The sequence below is a fragment of a genome, unplaced genomic scaffold (genome assembly GCF_019419815.1).
Source record: "Pyrus x bretschneideri cultivar Hongxiangsu unplaced genomic scaffold, Pyrus_bretschneideri_v1 Contig19, whole genome shotgun sequence".
Lineage (NCBI taxonomy): Eukaryota > Viridiplantae > Streptophyta > Magnoliopsida > Rosales > Rosaceae > Pyrus > Pyrus x bretschneideri.
The window spans coordinates 6,954,421-6,970,644 of record NW_025999490.1 but is presented as its reverse complement, the minus strand read 5'-3'; the positions used below and the strand labels follow the sequence as shown (position 1 = coordinate 6,970,644).

The 16,224-nt window shown below is 34.4% G+C and overlaps 2 protein-coding genes across 3 annotated transcripts; both read right to left on the bottom strand.

The window, feature by feature from the left end:
- Positions 1 to 587: 587 nt before the first annotated feature.
- On the bottom strand, positions 588 to 1,564 carry LOC103943674 (cysteine proteinase inhibitor 1-like). The gene has a single exon (XM_009354047.3). It carries the CDS (start codon positions 1,138 to 1,140, stop codon positions 679 to 681), a length of 462 nt encoding a protein of 153 aa, XP_009352322.2. The 5' UTR covers positions 1,141 to 1,564; the 3' UTR covers positions 588 to 678.
- Positions 1,565 to 7,687: 6,123 nt separating this feature from the next.
- Positions 7,688 to 11,395, bottom strand: LOC103943766 (tonoplast dicarboxylate transporter). 2 transcript variants are annotated; one of them, XM_009354144.3, is made up of 6 exons: positions 10,973 to 11,395; positions 9,333 to 9,810; positions 8,998 to 9,041; positions 8,746 to 8,841; positions 8,136 to 8,646; positions 7,688 to 7,951 (listed from the first exon to the last, which is right to left on the bottom strand). In XM_009354144.3, exons 1-6 carry the CDS (start codon positions 11,393 to 11,395, stop codon positions 7,911 to 7,913), a joined length of 1,593 nt encoding a protein of 530 aa, XP_009352419.1. In that variant the 3' UTR covers positions 7,688 to 7,910. The 2 variants fall into 2 exon arrangements, with proteins under 2 accessions (XP_009352419.1, XP_048438405.1); XM_048582448.1 differs by having other exon boundaries at positions 9,333 to 9,846; positions 10,973 to 11,106.
- Between the last annotated feature and the right edge of the window lie 4,829 nt (positions 11,396 to 16,224).

Here is a 16,224-nt window from a genome sequence, read left to right as displayed (position 1 = left end):
GATGGGCATGCTGCGATGGAGGATGGCATGGTTGGATGTATGGACGTTGTTGGGTAAAGGATTTGTCTGTATGCTTGTAGAAATAGGAGAAATAAAATTAAAAAACTAATAAGGAATCATTTTTGGCTGTGTATGCATTACACGTATGGGAAAAACAAACTTCTTTTTCCTTGTTTTTCATTTACATAAAAATAGGATATAATTAATTGTTTGGAGAGTAATATTATTCATACCATTTTTTTATACCATATTTCTATCCCATCTTAGGTGACATCTGATGTGGACAACCATATCATTAAAAAATTTGCAAAACCCAAGGAAATGAAGGAGAAAGATTCCTCGTATACCACAATCATCATTTAATTAACTAGTTTTTTTTAATTATTAGTTTATTAAATAATGAGCTAAATTAAAAAATCTTATTAATTCAAATTATGTGGTTGTCCACATCAAATGTCACCTAAGATTGTATGAAAATGTGGTACAAAAATATGGTATTCGAGAATAGCCATATTATTCGAGGATATCCATCTTTGGCAATCTTGGCACGACGAGTCACTTTTTCTTTAATTCAAGAAAAATAAGGATTGAAGATCAACCATTCAAATTGCTCTAATTATTGATACCCTTATAATAATATATAAAGGGTGATAAACTTCAAGCAATCTTTAAAACTAGTTAGTTTTTTTTCGAACGATGAAAGTAGACCAATTCCTTGTGATGCTCCCTGTCATAGACGAAGACCTCATAATTATTTGCGGCAGCGGTGCCGATGACCCTGGTGGGATTTGCCACCGACGACTCATTTTTGGCCGAAATGACAAGCTTATAGTTCGTGCCCGCAACGAGTTGCGTCTCACCCCGGAGCACCGTCTCAAACACCAACTTGTTCTGAGCCTTTGCTTGCTTCGTGTTGTACTCCGACACAGCGAACTCTGCGGCCTCTCGCACCACGGGGTTGCTGACGTCCTCAATGGGCTTCCAACCGCCGATCTGGACTGTGCTGGTGGCGGCGGCCAGAGGAAGGATGAGGGCAACAAGAAGGAGGAGGCACTGAGGGCGCATGGTGACCATTGATTTAACTTCTCTTTGACTGACTGACACAGTTGCACTCCACAAGTGACGAGTGATGGCATGCATGCAATGGAGGAGGGCAGTTAGGAATATATAACTTTGTTAGGTGGAGGATTTTGTCTGTATGCTAGCGGAAACAGAAAAAAAAATATTAAAAAAAAGTCAAGTGATTGGGAATGAATTTTAGACCCGTATTTCACACAACATATTTTGGATTCAATTTCTAGAGTGGGTAAATCACAAAATAGTGGTCGGAAAAAACAAAATGTATCTGTGAATCTTCACAACTATAAAAAGGTGACTTGTGTGGCAAATCCACCAACTAATCCCTTAAAAAAAAAAAAAAAAAAAAAAAAGATAGAAACAAATTTTCCTTTGTCTATTTTTAATAGGGAACTTTAACAAAAAAAAATTATCGGTACTGTTTATTTTAACGAAAAATCATATTTTTACACTAAAAAATCAATCTTGATACTATTCATTTCACCCTTTATTCTATCTTTATTCTTAAAACTCAAAATTTTCAAACTTTTTCATTACTTTCCCTTTTTAATATACAATCCGGGAGTCTATAACTCTATGAGACATTTTATTCCCGTGACTCTAATTAACTGAGAGTCAATCGCTTTCATGGCCTACGTGTCTACTGCTTAAAAAGTTAAGCCAAAAGTCACGATTCTGTAGTGTTCAGTGTGACACAAAATCATCGATAGTTTTGTGTTATAATTTTGTCACTTATTTTCCTAACAAGTTTTCTACGACAACAAAAACTGTAAACACCAAGCATCTTTTATCACTTTGACAAAAATAAATAAATAACTAACGAAAAGTTGGAAAAAAAAATTTAGTTGCGATGAAAAATGATAAATAAAGATGTAGTGAACAATACTAGAGAAAGGTAAAAATGTGGTTTTTCGTTAAAAATGAACAGTAACATGAATGTTTCAATAAAACTCCCAAAAAAAAAACATATTTTATCACAATATATCAACGAACTATAAATATATAAATAATCGAATTAAATTACATCAATAATATAACAAAAAAATACTACTCTTACCACATTTTTCATAAGGAACTTTAACGAAAAATCACATTTTTACACTAAAAAGTCAATCCTGGTACTATTTACTTTACCCTTTATTTTGTCATTATCGTTAAAACTCAAAGTTTTCAAACCCTCACTACTACAAAATAGATTTATTGTGTCACTGGGTGATGTTGCTTTAATATAATATAGTGGCATACAAGACATTTGCGACACCTAATGACGTCGGATTTACTGTCGCTTGTAAGCGTCATAACCTGTCTATGTCGCTTTTAACCGACGTAAACATTTAATGTCGCTTATAACCGACATACATTTAATAATTTTTAAATAATGGTGTCGCTTTAAAAAAAATAGTGTCACTTTTAAGAGACATAAAGTATTGATGTCGTTTCGATCTGACACTAATTATTGTTTTTAAATATTTTTAAGCCTGCATCGGTTCTGAGCGACATAGATTTTATTTTTTTTTAATTTTGAAACCCGGTGTCGGTTGTAAGCGATAGATTGATGGTCTTTATATGTTATCCCCCATGTTTTCTTCTTCCTCTCTTTCATCTTTCTTAAGGATGAGTTTATGAGGTGACATGCAACTAGGCTTGGCAAATGGATCGCGTCTATCGTTTTCGTGTAACGCCTATTATCTTAACGGATCTTGTCGTGTCTCACCCATTATCTTAACGGGTCGTTAACAGACGACCCGTTATGACCCATTAAGAAAAATATAATTTTTTTTCTTAAATTTGCACATACCACACATTGCCACATAAATATTACTTCAAAACATTAAAACACATTTGTCGTTTAAGTACTACATCTACACTCGAAAATAAGAGCCTAATAAACAAACATTCATACACTACTACTCTATTACAAAATGTTAAATGTACAAGGATATGCAAAATGAAGGAGTTTTTGTTTTCAAGGTTATGAAGCCTTTCTCAAAAGTTTAAACCTTGCCAATGGAATTCAAAGCTTGCATGTTACTCCTTATACAAAATCCTCAATTTTTATCAATCATTATGACATAAGATTTTGTGGTATCCACTTCTGTAAATATTTTAAATTGACAATCAAATTAGTTTATTGTATTCATATAGGATCAAGGAGTGTAGCTGTAAAAAATCATCAAAATCGGAGTTAAAATAACCATTAAATCGCAATTTTTCAGTTTATAACCGTCGAAAAGTTTTGTCTCGTTACTTGATCTCTGAATGTTTTTTTTTCAATTTTTGGCGTATGCGATCTCGAAGCATATATAAACAAGTTTGACAGTTGGATCGTGGAAATTAGTTTCGTATGATGCGTATCCCATCAAAACGATAGATTCACTAACACTTAAAGTTTATTTACACTTTCATTAAGTATAACATAAGATTTTATGGTATCCACTGGTGTAAATATTTTAAATTGAAGATCGAATTCATTCATTGTATTCATATAGGGTCAATGAGTGTAGCTGTAAAAAATCATCAAAATTGGAGTTAAAATAACCGTTAAATCGTAATTTTTTGTTTATAACCGTCGAAAAGTTTTGTCTCGTTACTTGATTTTTGAATGTTTATTTTTTGTGATTTTTGGCGTATGCGATCTCGAAGTATATATAAACAAGTTTAACAGTTAGATCTTTGAAATTAGTTTCGTAGAATGCGTATCCCATCAAAACGATAGATTCACTAACACTTAGAGTTTATTTATACTTTCATTAAGTATAACATAAAATTTTGTTGTATCCACTAGTGTAAATATTTTAAATTGAAGATTGAATTCATTCTTTGTATTCATATAGGGTCAAGGAGTGTAGCTATAAAAAATCACCAAAATCGAAGTTAAAATAACCGTTAAATCGTAATTTTTCGTTTATAACCGTCGAAAAGTTTTGTCCCGTTACTTGATTTCTGAATGTTTATTTTTTGCGACTTTTGGCGTATGCGATCTCGAAGCATATATAAACAAGTTTGACGGTTCGATCGCTGAAATTAGTTTCGTAGAATGCGTATCCCATCAAAATGATAGATTCACTAGCACTTGGAGTTCATTTATACTTTCATTAAGTATAACATAAGATTTTGTGGTATCACTAGTGTAAATATTTTAAATTGAAGATTGAATTCATTCATTGTATTCATATAGGGTCAATGAGTGTAGTTGTAAAAAATCATCAAAATCGGAGTTAAAATAACTGTTAAATCGTAGTTTTTCATTTATAATTGTCGAAAAGTTTTGTCCCGTTATTTTATCTCTGAATGTTAGTTTTTTGTGATTTTTGCCGTATGCAATCTCGAAGCATATATAAACAAGTTTGACGGTTGGATCGTTGAAATTAGTTTCGTAGAATGCGTATCCCATCAAAATGATAGGTTCACTAACACTTAGAGTTCATTTACACTTTCATTAAGTATAACATAAGATTTTGTGGTATCCATTAGTGTAAATATTTTAAATTGAAGATCGAATTCATTCATTGTATTCATGTAGGATCAAAGAGTGTAGCTATAAAAAATAATCAAAATTGGAGTTAAAATAACCGTTAAATCGTGATTTTTCGTTTATAACGTCGAAAAAGTTTTGTCCCGTTACTTGATCTCTGAATGTTTGTTTTTGTGATTTTTGGCGTATGAGATTTTGAAGCATATACAAACAAGTTTGACGGTTTGATTGTCGAAATTAGCTTTGTAGAATTCGTATCCCATAAAGTTCAATGATGTGTGTGTATATATATATATATATTTATTAAGTAGATTTAAATTTATTTATTTTGTACGTATAACACTTAAGAAATTGAATGGTATGTATATTTAAGCCGATCCAATGGTCACCAATTTTTAAAATTTAATTTAATATATATATATAATTATTATAGTATTTTTAAGGGTTATAAAATTATAAAATTAATATTTTGGATGATCGAATTCTTGATAATGAAAATTTCCATACAAGGGTTGGCGTGGAAGAGACTCATTTTCTTGAATCATTATTGTTGCCTACCAAGTTCGTTAATCATGCAAATGCCGACGACGAGCTAACAGATGATGACAAGGAATAAATATATTAATTATTTTATGTATTAATTAGACTATGTTTCAATTCGTGTGTGATGATATCTTATCACAAAATTATATTTATGTTTTTTATTAAGTATTATATATAAAATAAATTTTATTTATTAAAATATTATATGAGATAACATAACTATTTATCTTTTAATTTTGGGTTAAACTTTTTTTTTTTTTGGGCAAGAATTTTCCCGCTTGTTTCAACGCCACTTGCAATCACAGTCAAGTTTGTCAGGCTCACATTGGTTTGAACCGACACAACGTTTTCTTATTTCGGCGCAACTTGCAATCACTGTCACGTCGGTTAAACATTTTTTTTCTATTTCGACACCACTTGCCTTTCAGTAAGTGTGTCAGACTACTTGACTTAGTGTCGGTTTTAACCGATGCGAAGTCTAAATATTTTGACGCCAAGTGCGTTTCAGTCAATGTGTAAGAGAAAATAAAAAATAGAGCTCAATATATTGGGGTAACAATGCAGTCCTTATTTCTTATGTCTAAACCCTTTTCGAAAACCTGTGTTTAAGTAATTTTTTTACAAAATTTCTTCTTCATGAAATGGCTAATGGCCGGAAGGGCAATATTCCCCAGAGGGTTTCTTTCCCCCCTCCTGTGTATGGAGTGTCATCTTTCAGCAGCTCAAAAACTTCCCGTGCTACCAGTTTCAATTCACCATCTTTCACGAAACCTTCCCATACCAGTTACGGATAGCAGTTCGTCGGTATAGCTCCACTTGCTTCCAATTTTACCTATGATAATCAGGTATGCAAACTTCTCAGCTGCCACCTCTAAATACTGTTTTGATGGGTTTGTAGCGCTTTTGTGGGTTAACAGTTTATATGGTGTTGAACGGGTTTGCCTCATTTGCCTTACGAATCCTAAAGACATGGCCTTTGGTTGTTGGCATCAGGTACATTTTTGAACTATAGTTTCAAGATGAGTTGAGACTATCATATTTTTAGTACCGTGTTCTTAGTGTTATGTTTTCGGTGTAGACATGTTGCGAATGCGGACAAGATCTTCAATCGTGCCCAATATGCCGAAGTGCAATCCAAACCCGGATAAAATTGTATTAACGACGACGTGCTTCTATGCCGGAGTTGGCTGACATTGTGTGTATTTGTTTATTTTTTCAATCACATTCTTTGTAATCCATTGCTTCAGGCGGTCAAGAGGTTACTAGGTTTGGTAAATAGTTGGTCAAATCCAGCATATGGTGATGATAATCTAGATGTGAGTGAATATTCTGGTGATTTTTTTGGTTGTTTAAGAAGAAAATGAAAAAGAAGTGAAGAGTTGGCCTCAAAATAAGTGAAGTTCTAGTGATTTTATGGACGACAACAACATAATTATTTTATTTATGGAGATGTTAGGTAATGTCAGTTACGACCGACAGTAGATCAACTATTTTATTTATTTAACTTACGTGATGTCGGTTTGGACCGACAGTAAGTGTGATATTTTTATTGTTTATTTGTTACATAATGTCGATTTTGACTACCATCATATCATATTTTCAAGTCGCTTAAAAGTGACGTAAGAGCCAATGTTGCTTTTAAGCGACGATGTTGTTCATTTTTATTTTATATTACTTTGCTTCTTGGTGGCGGATTAAGGGGGTTAAGCAACGTCATTACCCTTTTGGTGACGGTAGTATTGCTGTCGGTTCCTCTATCTGACATTGCACGATTTAATGTCGGTTTTACACCGCCAATGATATCCCTTTTTGTAGTAGTGCCTTTTCATTAGTTTTCATTTTTTTCATATCACATTTTGTATAATCTTTTTAATAAAGATAAGACTCATATATGTCGGTGAGTCCTATCTATATTATAAATAGGATACAAATATGATATAAAAATGTGGTAAATGTAGCATTACTCATAATATAAACAGCACATCGACGACGATTATGTTATCCAAAATTGTGTCAACAATAATATAATCCTCGTCGGCAATGGTGTAGCCATGTTAAGGGCTACACTGGGCTATAGCCCAGGTAGCTTTCCATAAAAAATGAAAACCTTACATGTAATTTTTATTGATTTTTGAAAGTAGCCCATCATATATTTAGTCACTAATCCTAATTCTCTTGATTTAATCATATAAAATTATATAATACAGTTTACAAACCATCTTTTAAGTTAGTGGATACTGTGAAAAATACAGTGTTAAGTTTATTTGTTTATATAGATTTAAACTTTAAGCTGGCCCATCCAGTGAAAATTTTCTAATTCCGTCATTGATCGTCAGTCTGTATATTAGGTAGAAGTGCCGTAATTTTAGGAAGAAAAAATAGCCATATATATATATACTTGCATTATTTAGAATTTCAATAAGATACTTTTAAGTCAATGGGGTTAGTGAATGGAAGACAAGGTCTCTAGAGAGTTTTTTCTTCTTTTTTTTTTGGATGTGGCCAAGTTTTAACTATCTTTTTTCTCCCGTGACAAGAAATGCAAACTAGTAAATGACAGATTTCTCAAATCGAATGAATTTCCGGGCAAACTAACAAAATTATCATATGTAATATAATATGGCTGCAATCAAGGTACACACAAAGCTTTCTACCAAACAAGGAATGAAGAGAGAAGTAATATGTTGCCCTTTGGTCGCTTTCTTTCCTTTTTTTCTCATGTATCGGTACGCTTGCAATGTGACTATATATACACGTGAAGCTCCTCTTTGCCAATTACCAAGAGCGAATATTTGTATCATCTTGTTGTCTAAAGTCACTGAACTGCAGGTTCATTTGTCCCAAATACATAAGCTCCTGCAGTGCCAAAAATTATAATGAATACGAATAACATAATTGTTTTATTAATAAAGAACGGATGTTATCGAAATCCTGAAAATATATCAATAACATGTCCATACTGTTTAGCAACAATGATTTTGACATGTTGTCGGCGTCATGTAGGAGTAATTTACGCAAATTAGTCAAAAAATAAAGTTACCTAGTGTGGGCATCAGAAGGGATAGCACAACAGTTCCAGCAATCTTCAGTGGCAATCCAGTCTTAATCATGTCTTGAATTTCAATGTGGCCAGTGGTAAACCCTACAATATTCGAAGGGGTCCCGGTCGGAAGCAAGAAAGAAAACTGTGCTCCAATAGCTCCTGGAATCATAAGGAGGAGTGGATGCACATGCATGCTTTTGGCTATTTGAATCAAAAGAGGGACAACAAGAGTGGTGGTGGCATTGTTTGATGTGAACTCAGTGATGGTACTGCTTATGAGACACACAGCCGGCGCAATGGCGATATATGGGACAGCCTCCATGAAATCTAGGGCTTTCGATAAAATGTCTGCAAGGCCGCTAGTTCGGACCCCGTCGGCGATGGCAAAACCAGCACCTAATAACAATATGATGTTCCATGGTAGCTTCTTGCATTTGTTCCAGTCCATCAACTTCTCTCCCTCTTGCTTTTTGTTTGGAATTATGAACAGCAAAGTTGCCATCATAACCTACATATATATCAATTCCAACTTTAATTCAATCAAATTACACTTCCCTAAACTCCAAACTCTGATTAATCCAATTTAATTAGAAGGGTAAATACTCACACTGACAGTTCCATCACCAGCACGCCCATTGAAGAGGGATCCCCACCCAGGAATATCATCTGTTATGCTCCTTGTCATCCACAAAACTATCAGCATCTGCACAAAAATATTCTTGTCATATTTGGATAGTGATTAACACACACAATTTTTGGTTTATTGAAAAATGGTAAAATATTTAGCTTAAAGTGCAAGCAGCTAAAGGAGAAGCCCCAAAATTGCACCGCAAAGTTAAGTATTGGATTGACAACGTACCGAAAACACAGACAGTACCACCTTCTCAGCAAAAGCCATTGGACCTGTCATATCATCAACACTTATGAGCTGACATGTAAATAAAATCACGATATATTTACTTACTTGAAACAAGACAGAAAATGAATCAAAATTCAACTAATCAAGAATTAATCTAATTTCTTGTTTTATCACAGGTCCTGGTTCTTGGACTGTAATGTGGGACGCACATACATTTTAATTTCTTATGTGTTAGCAAATGCAAGAAAAGAAACCGAAAAAGTTCTAATGTACATTCCCGACAAGTAAACATGCATGTTCAATTAGAAGAAGAAAGACTAATTATGGACTTGTACCTAGCATTTCAAGCTCCCTCTTCAAGTCAGCTTTGTCCAGATAAGCAGAGAGAGCCTGGCCTGAATTCCTTGGGCAATACAAGCAACAAAGTATAACCCACAAAGCCAAGAATATCAACAAGGCCAGAGGGAACCCTAGAAAGAACCAGGTGCTGAAGCTGATGGGCTTCGCCTCTGGAAAATAGCTCTTCCACATCCCAACCAATATCAAGTTCACACCTGTCCCGGTGAGAGTGCTCATCCCTCCTATGGCCGCGGAGTATATCACCCCCAGCACCACCGCCCTGCAGAACTTGCTCACGGCAACGGACTGGTCCGGGCCCACGGGAAAGCGCTGGAGGATCCCAGTGGCCACCGGCATCATTATCATAGCTGCCGCCACGTTGTGCATCCACATGGAGACGAATGCTGTCGTGGCGCATATTCCCAGTAGGAGCAGGGGAGGGCTAAGTGGGTCTCCGCAGAAGAGCATGGTTATCTGTGGTGGTCCGCAAACGTGAGTGACTCACACTCACTCAAATAATTGAGGAATATTTTAGTACAATAATTGAGATTCTTAATAATTATCTTATGCCATGATAATGACTAATACTTATTCAAGAGAAGCTACGGAATTTAAAGCATGTGTTATGAATTATTTTCATCCAAAAACAAACAAATCCATGCGGATAACTTAATGAAGTTTTAACGAAATATTTTTGGTACGGTTCATTTTTAACAAAAATGATATTTTTACTCTAAAAATTTATTCTGGTACTATTCACTTACAACACATTTTTGTTCTTTTAATTAAAATTCAAAATTTTCAAGTTATTTTCATTAGTTTTCCTAGGTGGTGAAAAGTTGTGGGAGTCAAGCATAAATTCCTCACTTACAAATGAAAAGATGATAGTGCTAATAAATTTGCATACATAATTTAAAGTAACACTAAATTAATTTTAATTACAAAAATAAAATTTTAAATAGTAATATAGAGAAAAAACGCCGGTTTAATTAACTTGACTAAGCCTGAGTCCAGTTTAGACTTTGGACTAAAATAACAATATAAGCACAAACGTAGTACTAAGAGTTTTTTCCACATATGAATACTTGGATATATATATATATATACATATACATACATAATACAGCTCACACAGCATTATACAATATGTACAAAAAGCTTTTAAATCTCCCCATTTTTGCGAAATATTTGCAGTTTATGTTAGGGTAGTGCTATCTACATATTTATTTTTTTACTTTTCACATAACTCTTTCAAAATTTGGTTATCGGATTGAATGAATTGAAGAAGATCATCGATAAAAATTAACAAGAAGTGTGTGCAACATAAAAATGATTGTGTGAGTATCATTTTCTTTTATGGTATAGTACACTCAAAGAGAGCGTATTAAGAACATAAACCTCACATTGAGAGTGTTATTCCATTCACTAATGAAAATGTTACTCATATTACGTTCTTCATACAATATTTATACCATCTTTTCTAACAGATGCATAACCCACATGTATTGATGGCCCTACCTTTATCAAAGAGATGGTATAAATATAATATGAAAAATGTGATAAATGCAGTATTATTCTTAATATGGGTTAATTATGAATTATGAAATAAAAAAACATAGTAGCTAGAGAAACTCACATTCAAGGCCAATCTTCTGTGGATGTTATAATGCTCAACAGCAATAGCCAATATAAAGGTTCCAAGAACAAGGGCAATAACATCATCCATGTAAGATTGAGCAACATCATCAGCAGAGGATATTCCAAAGAGAGGGAAGAGAAAGAGTGGGGACATGGAGGTAATTGGCATGGGCACGGCCTCCGTGAGCCACCAAGCAAACACCCACACCAGCACCGCCAACATGTTCCGGCTGGCCACCCGGCCATCTAGCTTCACACAGAGGCATATGATGGTGCACAGAAGAGGTCCCAGGAGGACGAAGAAGTTCTTGAGTGTTAGAAGGGATTTCAAGGATGAATGGAAGCTCTGCGACCGTTGGATTTGATCGTGGAGAGGGAGAAGTGGAGTTTTGGGGTCGTCGGAAACTGGATGATGATCCATGTTATTGATGTTGGAATCGATTTAGGAAATGACTTGGTTAGGAAATGGTGCTTTTATACATGCTTTTGTATACAAGCAAGATTGATTGGCCAGTACAGTGTGCCGGATGCTTTTAAATTTTGAGTTTGTCTTATTTTTTTATGTATACATTTAAAAGTATAAAATTAATTAGGCTTAATTGGATTACTAGTTCCTTTGGTGGTAGAGTGGTTGGAAGATGGTCATGGGCTAAAAAAGTTAGGATTTAAGCCTCTATAGTGAAGTCCGTTAGAATTTAAGCTTTAAATTAAAATTTTCGTCAAATCTCCATTAATTGTTAACACAAGAGACTTACATGTGAAGCTAAAAACTAATCACCACAAAAACTAATAATCTAATTAGACCAATTAATTATATTACCAACAGACACTCTTTAATACTGATGTTAGATATTTAACATGTAAAATAGTATACAACTTTGCCTTTCCGTTTGTGATGTTCCATTTTGGTGTGCTAACTTAATTGATTTTGCAACCGTTGTCATAACTAATAAATTGGTTTTTTTTTATAATCTAAATTGGTTTTTGAGATTGACATAATATATCACTTTAGTTTCTCATTAATATATCAAAATTACTAATTATGTATATATCAATATTATATTTGTGTGATTTTTAAGTCATGCAATGTATCGTATCTAAACGTGATGACTCGTCACTCTACAACACAGAAGTAGTAGACAAGTTTGCCTTTCATTCTATGATGGCTTTTCATTTTGATATTGGTAATTAAAATGGATTTTGCTACTAATAAATGCCAATTATTTGCTAAGAGTCAGCAAATTTATATCCAAGACATGGAAAAGCATGACATTTTCTAATAGATGACCTGTCGTTCAAATCCAGTGGGGGCCAAGAGGCCACGAAGCAAAGCCACGTGTGCAGAAAAGGACTGCAAATTGCCACAACCATGCACTCGATAATAATGCAAGGTCCAGCCAGACCATCGTATGTATGATTGTATTATAAACCATGTGACATGTGGAATGTATGAAATATGTCGATGTCAAAAAAGGAAGAAGACACCGCGGAATTTGAATGATATGGGTTTGGTGGAGGGATAGAGAAGCTTAATCACAATTAATTTGATTATTATAATTTTTTCTTCACCTCATAATGATGTGTCTGTACACGTGGCAGGCACAAATTAATTTTCTCGCCGAAGATTAAGCTTACATACGCCACGGGAGCATCGTATTATTAGCATAATTTGATGGGGACATATCGCAAAATAATTCATATCAACCTCTAGAAGGTGGACCTTGAACCTTTGAAGTAATCTACTCCTCAAATAATAATCATAATTTAGTGGTCGATTCTGGAGTTAAGATTTTAAAAGATGTTTAACGTTAGTCAGACGGTGGATTGAAACATTTTAATGCTTAGGAGTCTAGGCAATTATTTTTAATTAATTTATTATATAACAAATAAATAAATGTTTATTATATTAAAAAAATACATAATTGTATTACGATACATAAATTGTAAAGTTGACTGACATATAAATTATATAAACTATTTGAACATACTGAAAAATATGGGGAACATATTCATCCAAGTATATACGATATATAATGAATGTTCATCAAAGTATTCAACAAGTCTTCTACAATTTGTTCAATAAATAAAATACAAAATAAAAGTTATCTATTTTTTGTCTAGGTGAGAGTTGCGGCTTAGATAGGTCTAGGCAGGCACATAGGCCAATCAAAACATCATTTCTTAATTTTCAAATGCCTAAATGACCCTAGATGAAGATTTGTAGAACAGTGAGCAGAGTAATCCTAAATTTAGTGATTTAAATAATATTTTAAGGTACAAGGGTGGGTTTTGAACTACAAAAATGTATGTGTGTCAAGATACGGATAAGAAGAAAATGAAAACACAAAGAAAGAATAAAATCCCATAATTGCCTTGTGGAGCACACATTATAGCTATCCAACTGTTGTGGTTTCTATCGAGGCGACAAAATTGCCATTCTTAGATCAATCAAACACAATCACTATGGTATGGTTAATAAAAGTGAAGTAAACCAGATAATGGCCAAGGCCTTAATGATTCTTCTCCAATTATCGATTTCACATGGGATCAGTAAATGGTAACGTGTAGGGCACCAACCAATCCTTCATGTGAGGCCATATGCATTTGGTTTTATTTTGGAATCACTGGCGAAGCCAAAAGTACAAGGCTCCCTTATGCTAGTGTTTTGAATTTTTAAGCTTCAAAATATTAATTTTTTAGTCTATTTTATGATTTTAATTGTTATATTTCACTTAGCAAATGAAAATTTTGAATCTTAAGGTTTAAATAAACTCATCACTTTAACCAATATTATAATTTAATAGTAATAAATTAAAACTTTCATCCACAATGGGCTAGCAATAATGTGGTTCAAATTCGTCTTTGGCGAAAATCGAATATAAGACCTATCATTACAAGTGAGGAGGAATACCACTAGATCGTAGTACTAAGTGGCAGTATAAATTTCTTACTTAAAATTATTACTTTCAAGTTGTATAACTTCATATACGCAACAAGTGATTAAAAATTTGATTTCAAAATAATAATATTAACTTAATCCACCCACCGAACAATTAATGCTATGCCATTGTTTGGAATAACAACTTGTTTCATTTCTCTTGTTCAAGTTTCCGTCTCACTTTCATTTCCTCTAGCCACTATCTCCACGCGTGAGTTGAACTTTGGATTCATCTGTTCGTTCACTGCGAGGGAAAGGTCGAGTAAATCGAAAAGCTCGAAAATGAGAGTGACTAGGAAGCTTCCTTCTCTGTTTTCTAGTATGCATTCCGTTGTAGGTTCAGATGATCATATTATCATCAGTCGTACAAAGACTGTTGTTGTCTGTTGTTTCAGACTTTGAGAGAGAGAGAGACAGAAAGTTTGAGAAACATTTAAACGCACACGCGCAATAGTTCAGATAATACTTGTGCAAAATTCCAGGGGCGGTTTCTCATTGGATGCCGATCAGAAGCCTCGACTCAGAAATCGTAAATATTCGGCGGTTCTTATGCTGGTGGGCAATCACAAAATATTATGTAATTCGTTGAAATCGGATGGGGAAGAAGGGGTCGAGCGAGGAGAAGGGTAGAGGTGTAAGAATACGGAAGCAAGTTGCACGCGTCGGCGGCGAAGACTGATTTTATTTAGGTTAAAAAAGGGACGGGCTTTACTTTTGTATGCCCAACAGACGAATTTAATCAGTTCCGTTTCACTACATATTTGTAGGCCCAATATTCTGTTCATAGCTAAAAATGTGAACCATAGCCCATAGATATTTTGAGGACTGTTGGCGGCGAATACATTGGTTCCTATGAGAAAACGAGGAGCTGATGATGAACATGTGGAGTCAAAGAAATGCATATAAATAAATTGACATTTTATTTAGGATAATACTTGCTTTTTCTCTTGTGATGAGTTCATTTTCCAATTGTGAACAACATAAACTTAATCGTTCAATTTATTTTTGTTTTGAAGATCATTTCAACAAAAAATAATTATTTTAATTCAAGATCGTTCAATTATTTATAGATATCAAATTAATGAATGATTTATATTGAATATGTCACTTGTTACTTCTATCGGCGATTTGTTTTAGACATTTTAATGACTAAATGATTTCCTATTAAATTTGTGTTACTCAAAATTGGAGAATGAACTCTTAGAGCACTTCCATTGTAGGAAGGCCCCCTAAGCAATAAACAACTCAATCACCTTAAATGAACAGTAACTGTCCAAGTGTATCTCCATTCCTAAACTGAATAGCCAAGGCAATTTGTATTAAAATATTAATATTTTATTTTATAAAATAATAAAAAATAACTTTAGTTTTAAATTTCGGATAATAATAAAAGATTGGTTAAAAGTATTTGAAAATATTGAAATGTAGTATAAAGTAGAAAAACATGGTTACATGTATCGATGGTGATAATTTTAGGCTCGATCAGTTGAAGAAATAACCATCGATAATTTTAGTTCTCTGAGTTGGACCCTCAAAACTCGATAATTTAAGGATCAGTTGGTATGAATGGGTCGTGAGGATGAGAGTATCTTGATGGTGATAATTTTAGGCTTGATCTATGAAGTCTAAATAGAGGAAAGAAGAGAGCTACGGTGAGGGAGAGAGAATGAGAAGATGAGAGAGAGTGAAGTGTTTTCTGATTGGCTAAAAAGAAGAGAGAGAGAGTCTGATTGGGGGAGAAAATATGGGAATAAAGTTGATTAGTAATGAAGTGTGGTACCGTTTGGTATGCAGACGGGACGAAACGGAACGGATCAAAGGTTCCACATATGTTTGGTACGCACAAGACAGAACAGGACAATTGTTCCGTTCTGTGTTTGGTACATGTTGGACGGAACGGAACGATTGCGGAGCTGCATCCGGAGGTGCAAAGAATGCGGAGCTTCTAGAGCTGAGCTGTTGCTGCAGCATACATAAATGTATCCCTCAAGCTCATCCTTCTTGCTCCAAAAGCCCATAGGCCCGAGACCAAGCACGACTGGTCTAACCCACTACGACTCCACCCCGGGCTCCCTCATAAACTCAGTCGTTGATTCTGTTATCGGAACCGTTGCTGACTTCAACTTCTCATCCCTTTGATCGCAGCCCTGATCGGCCACTACTTCTCCGGAGATGGTCACGGCGACTCTTTCTCCCTCACTAACTCCGAGTCAACTTTCAAAATGAACTCATCCAACGATGGCTATAGGGACGCCAACACCACCAAGCCATTACTTCGATTGTACGGCCTGAATGAGATTGGATCTTCTAAT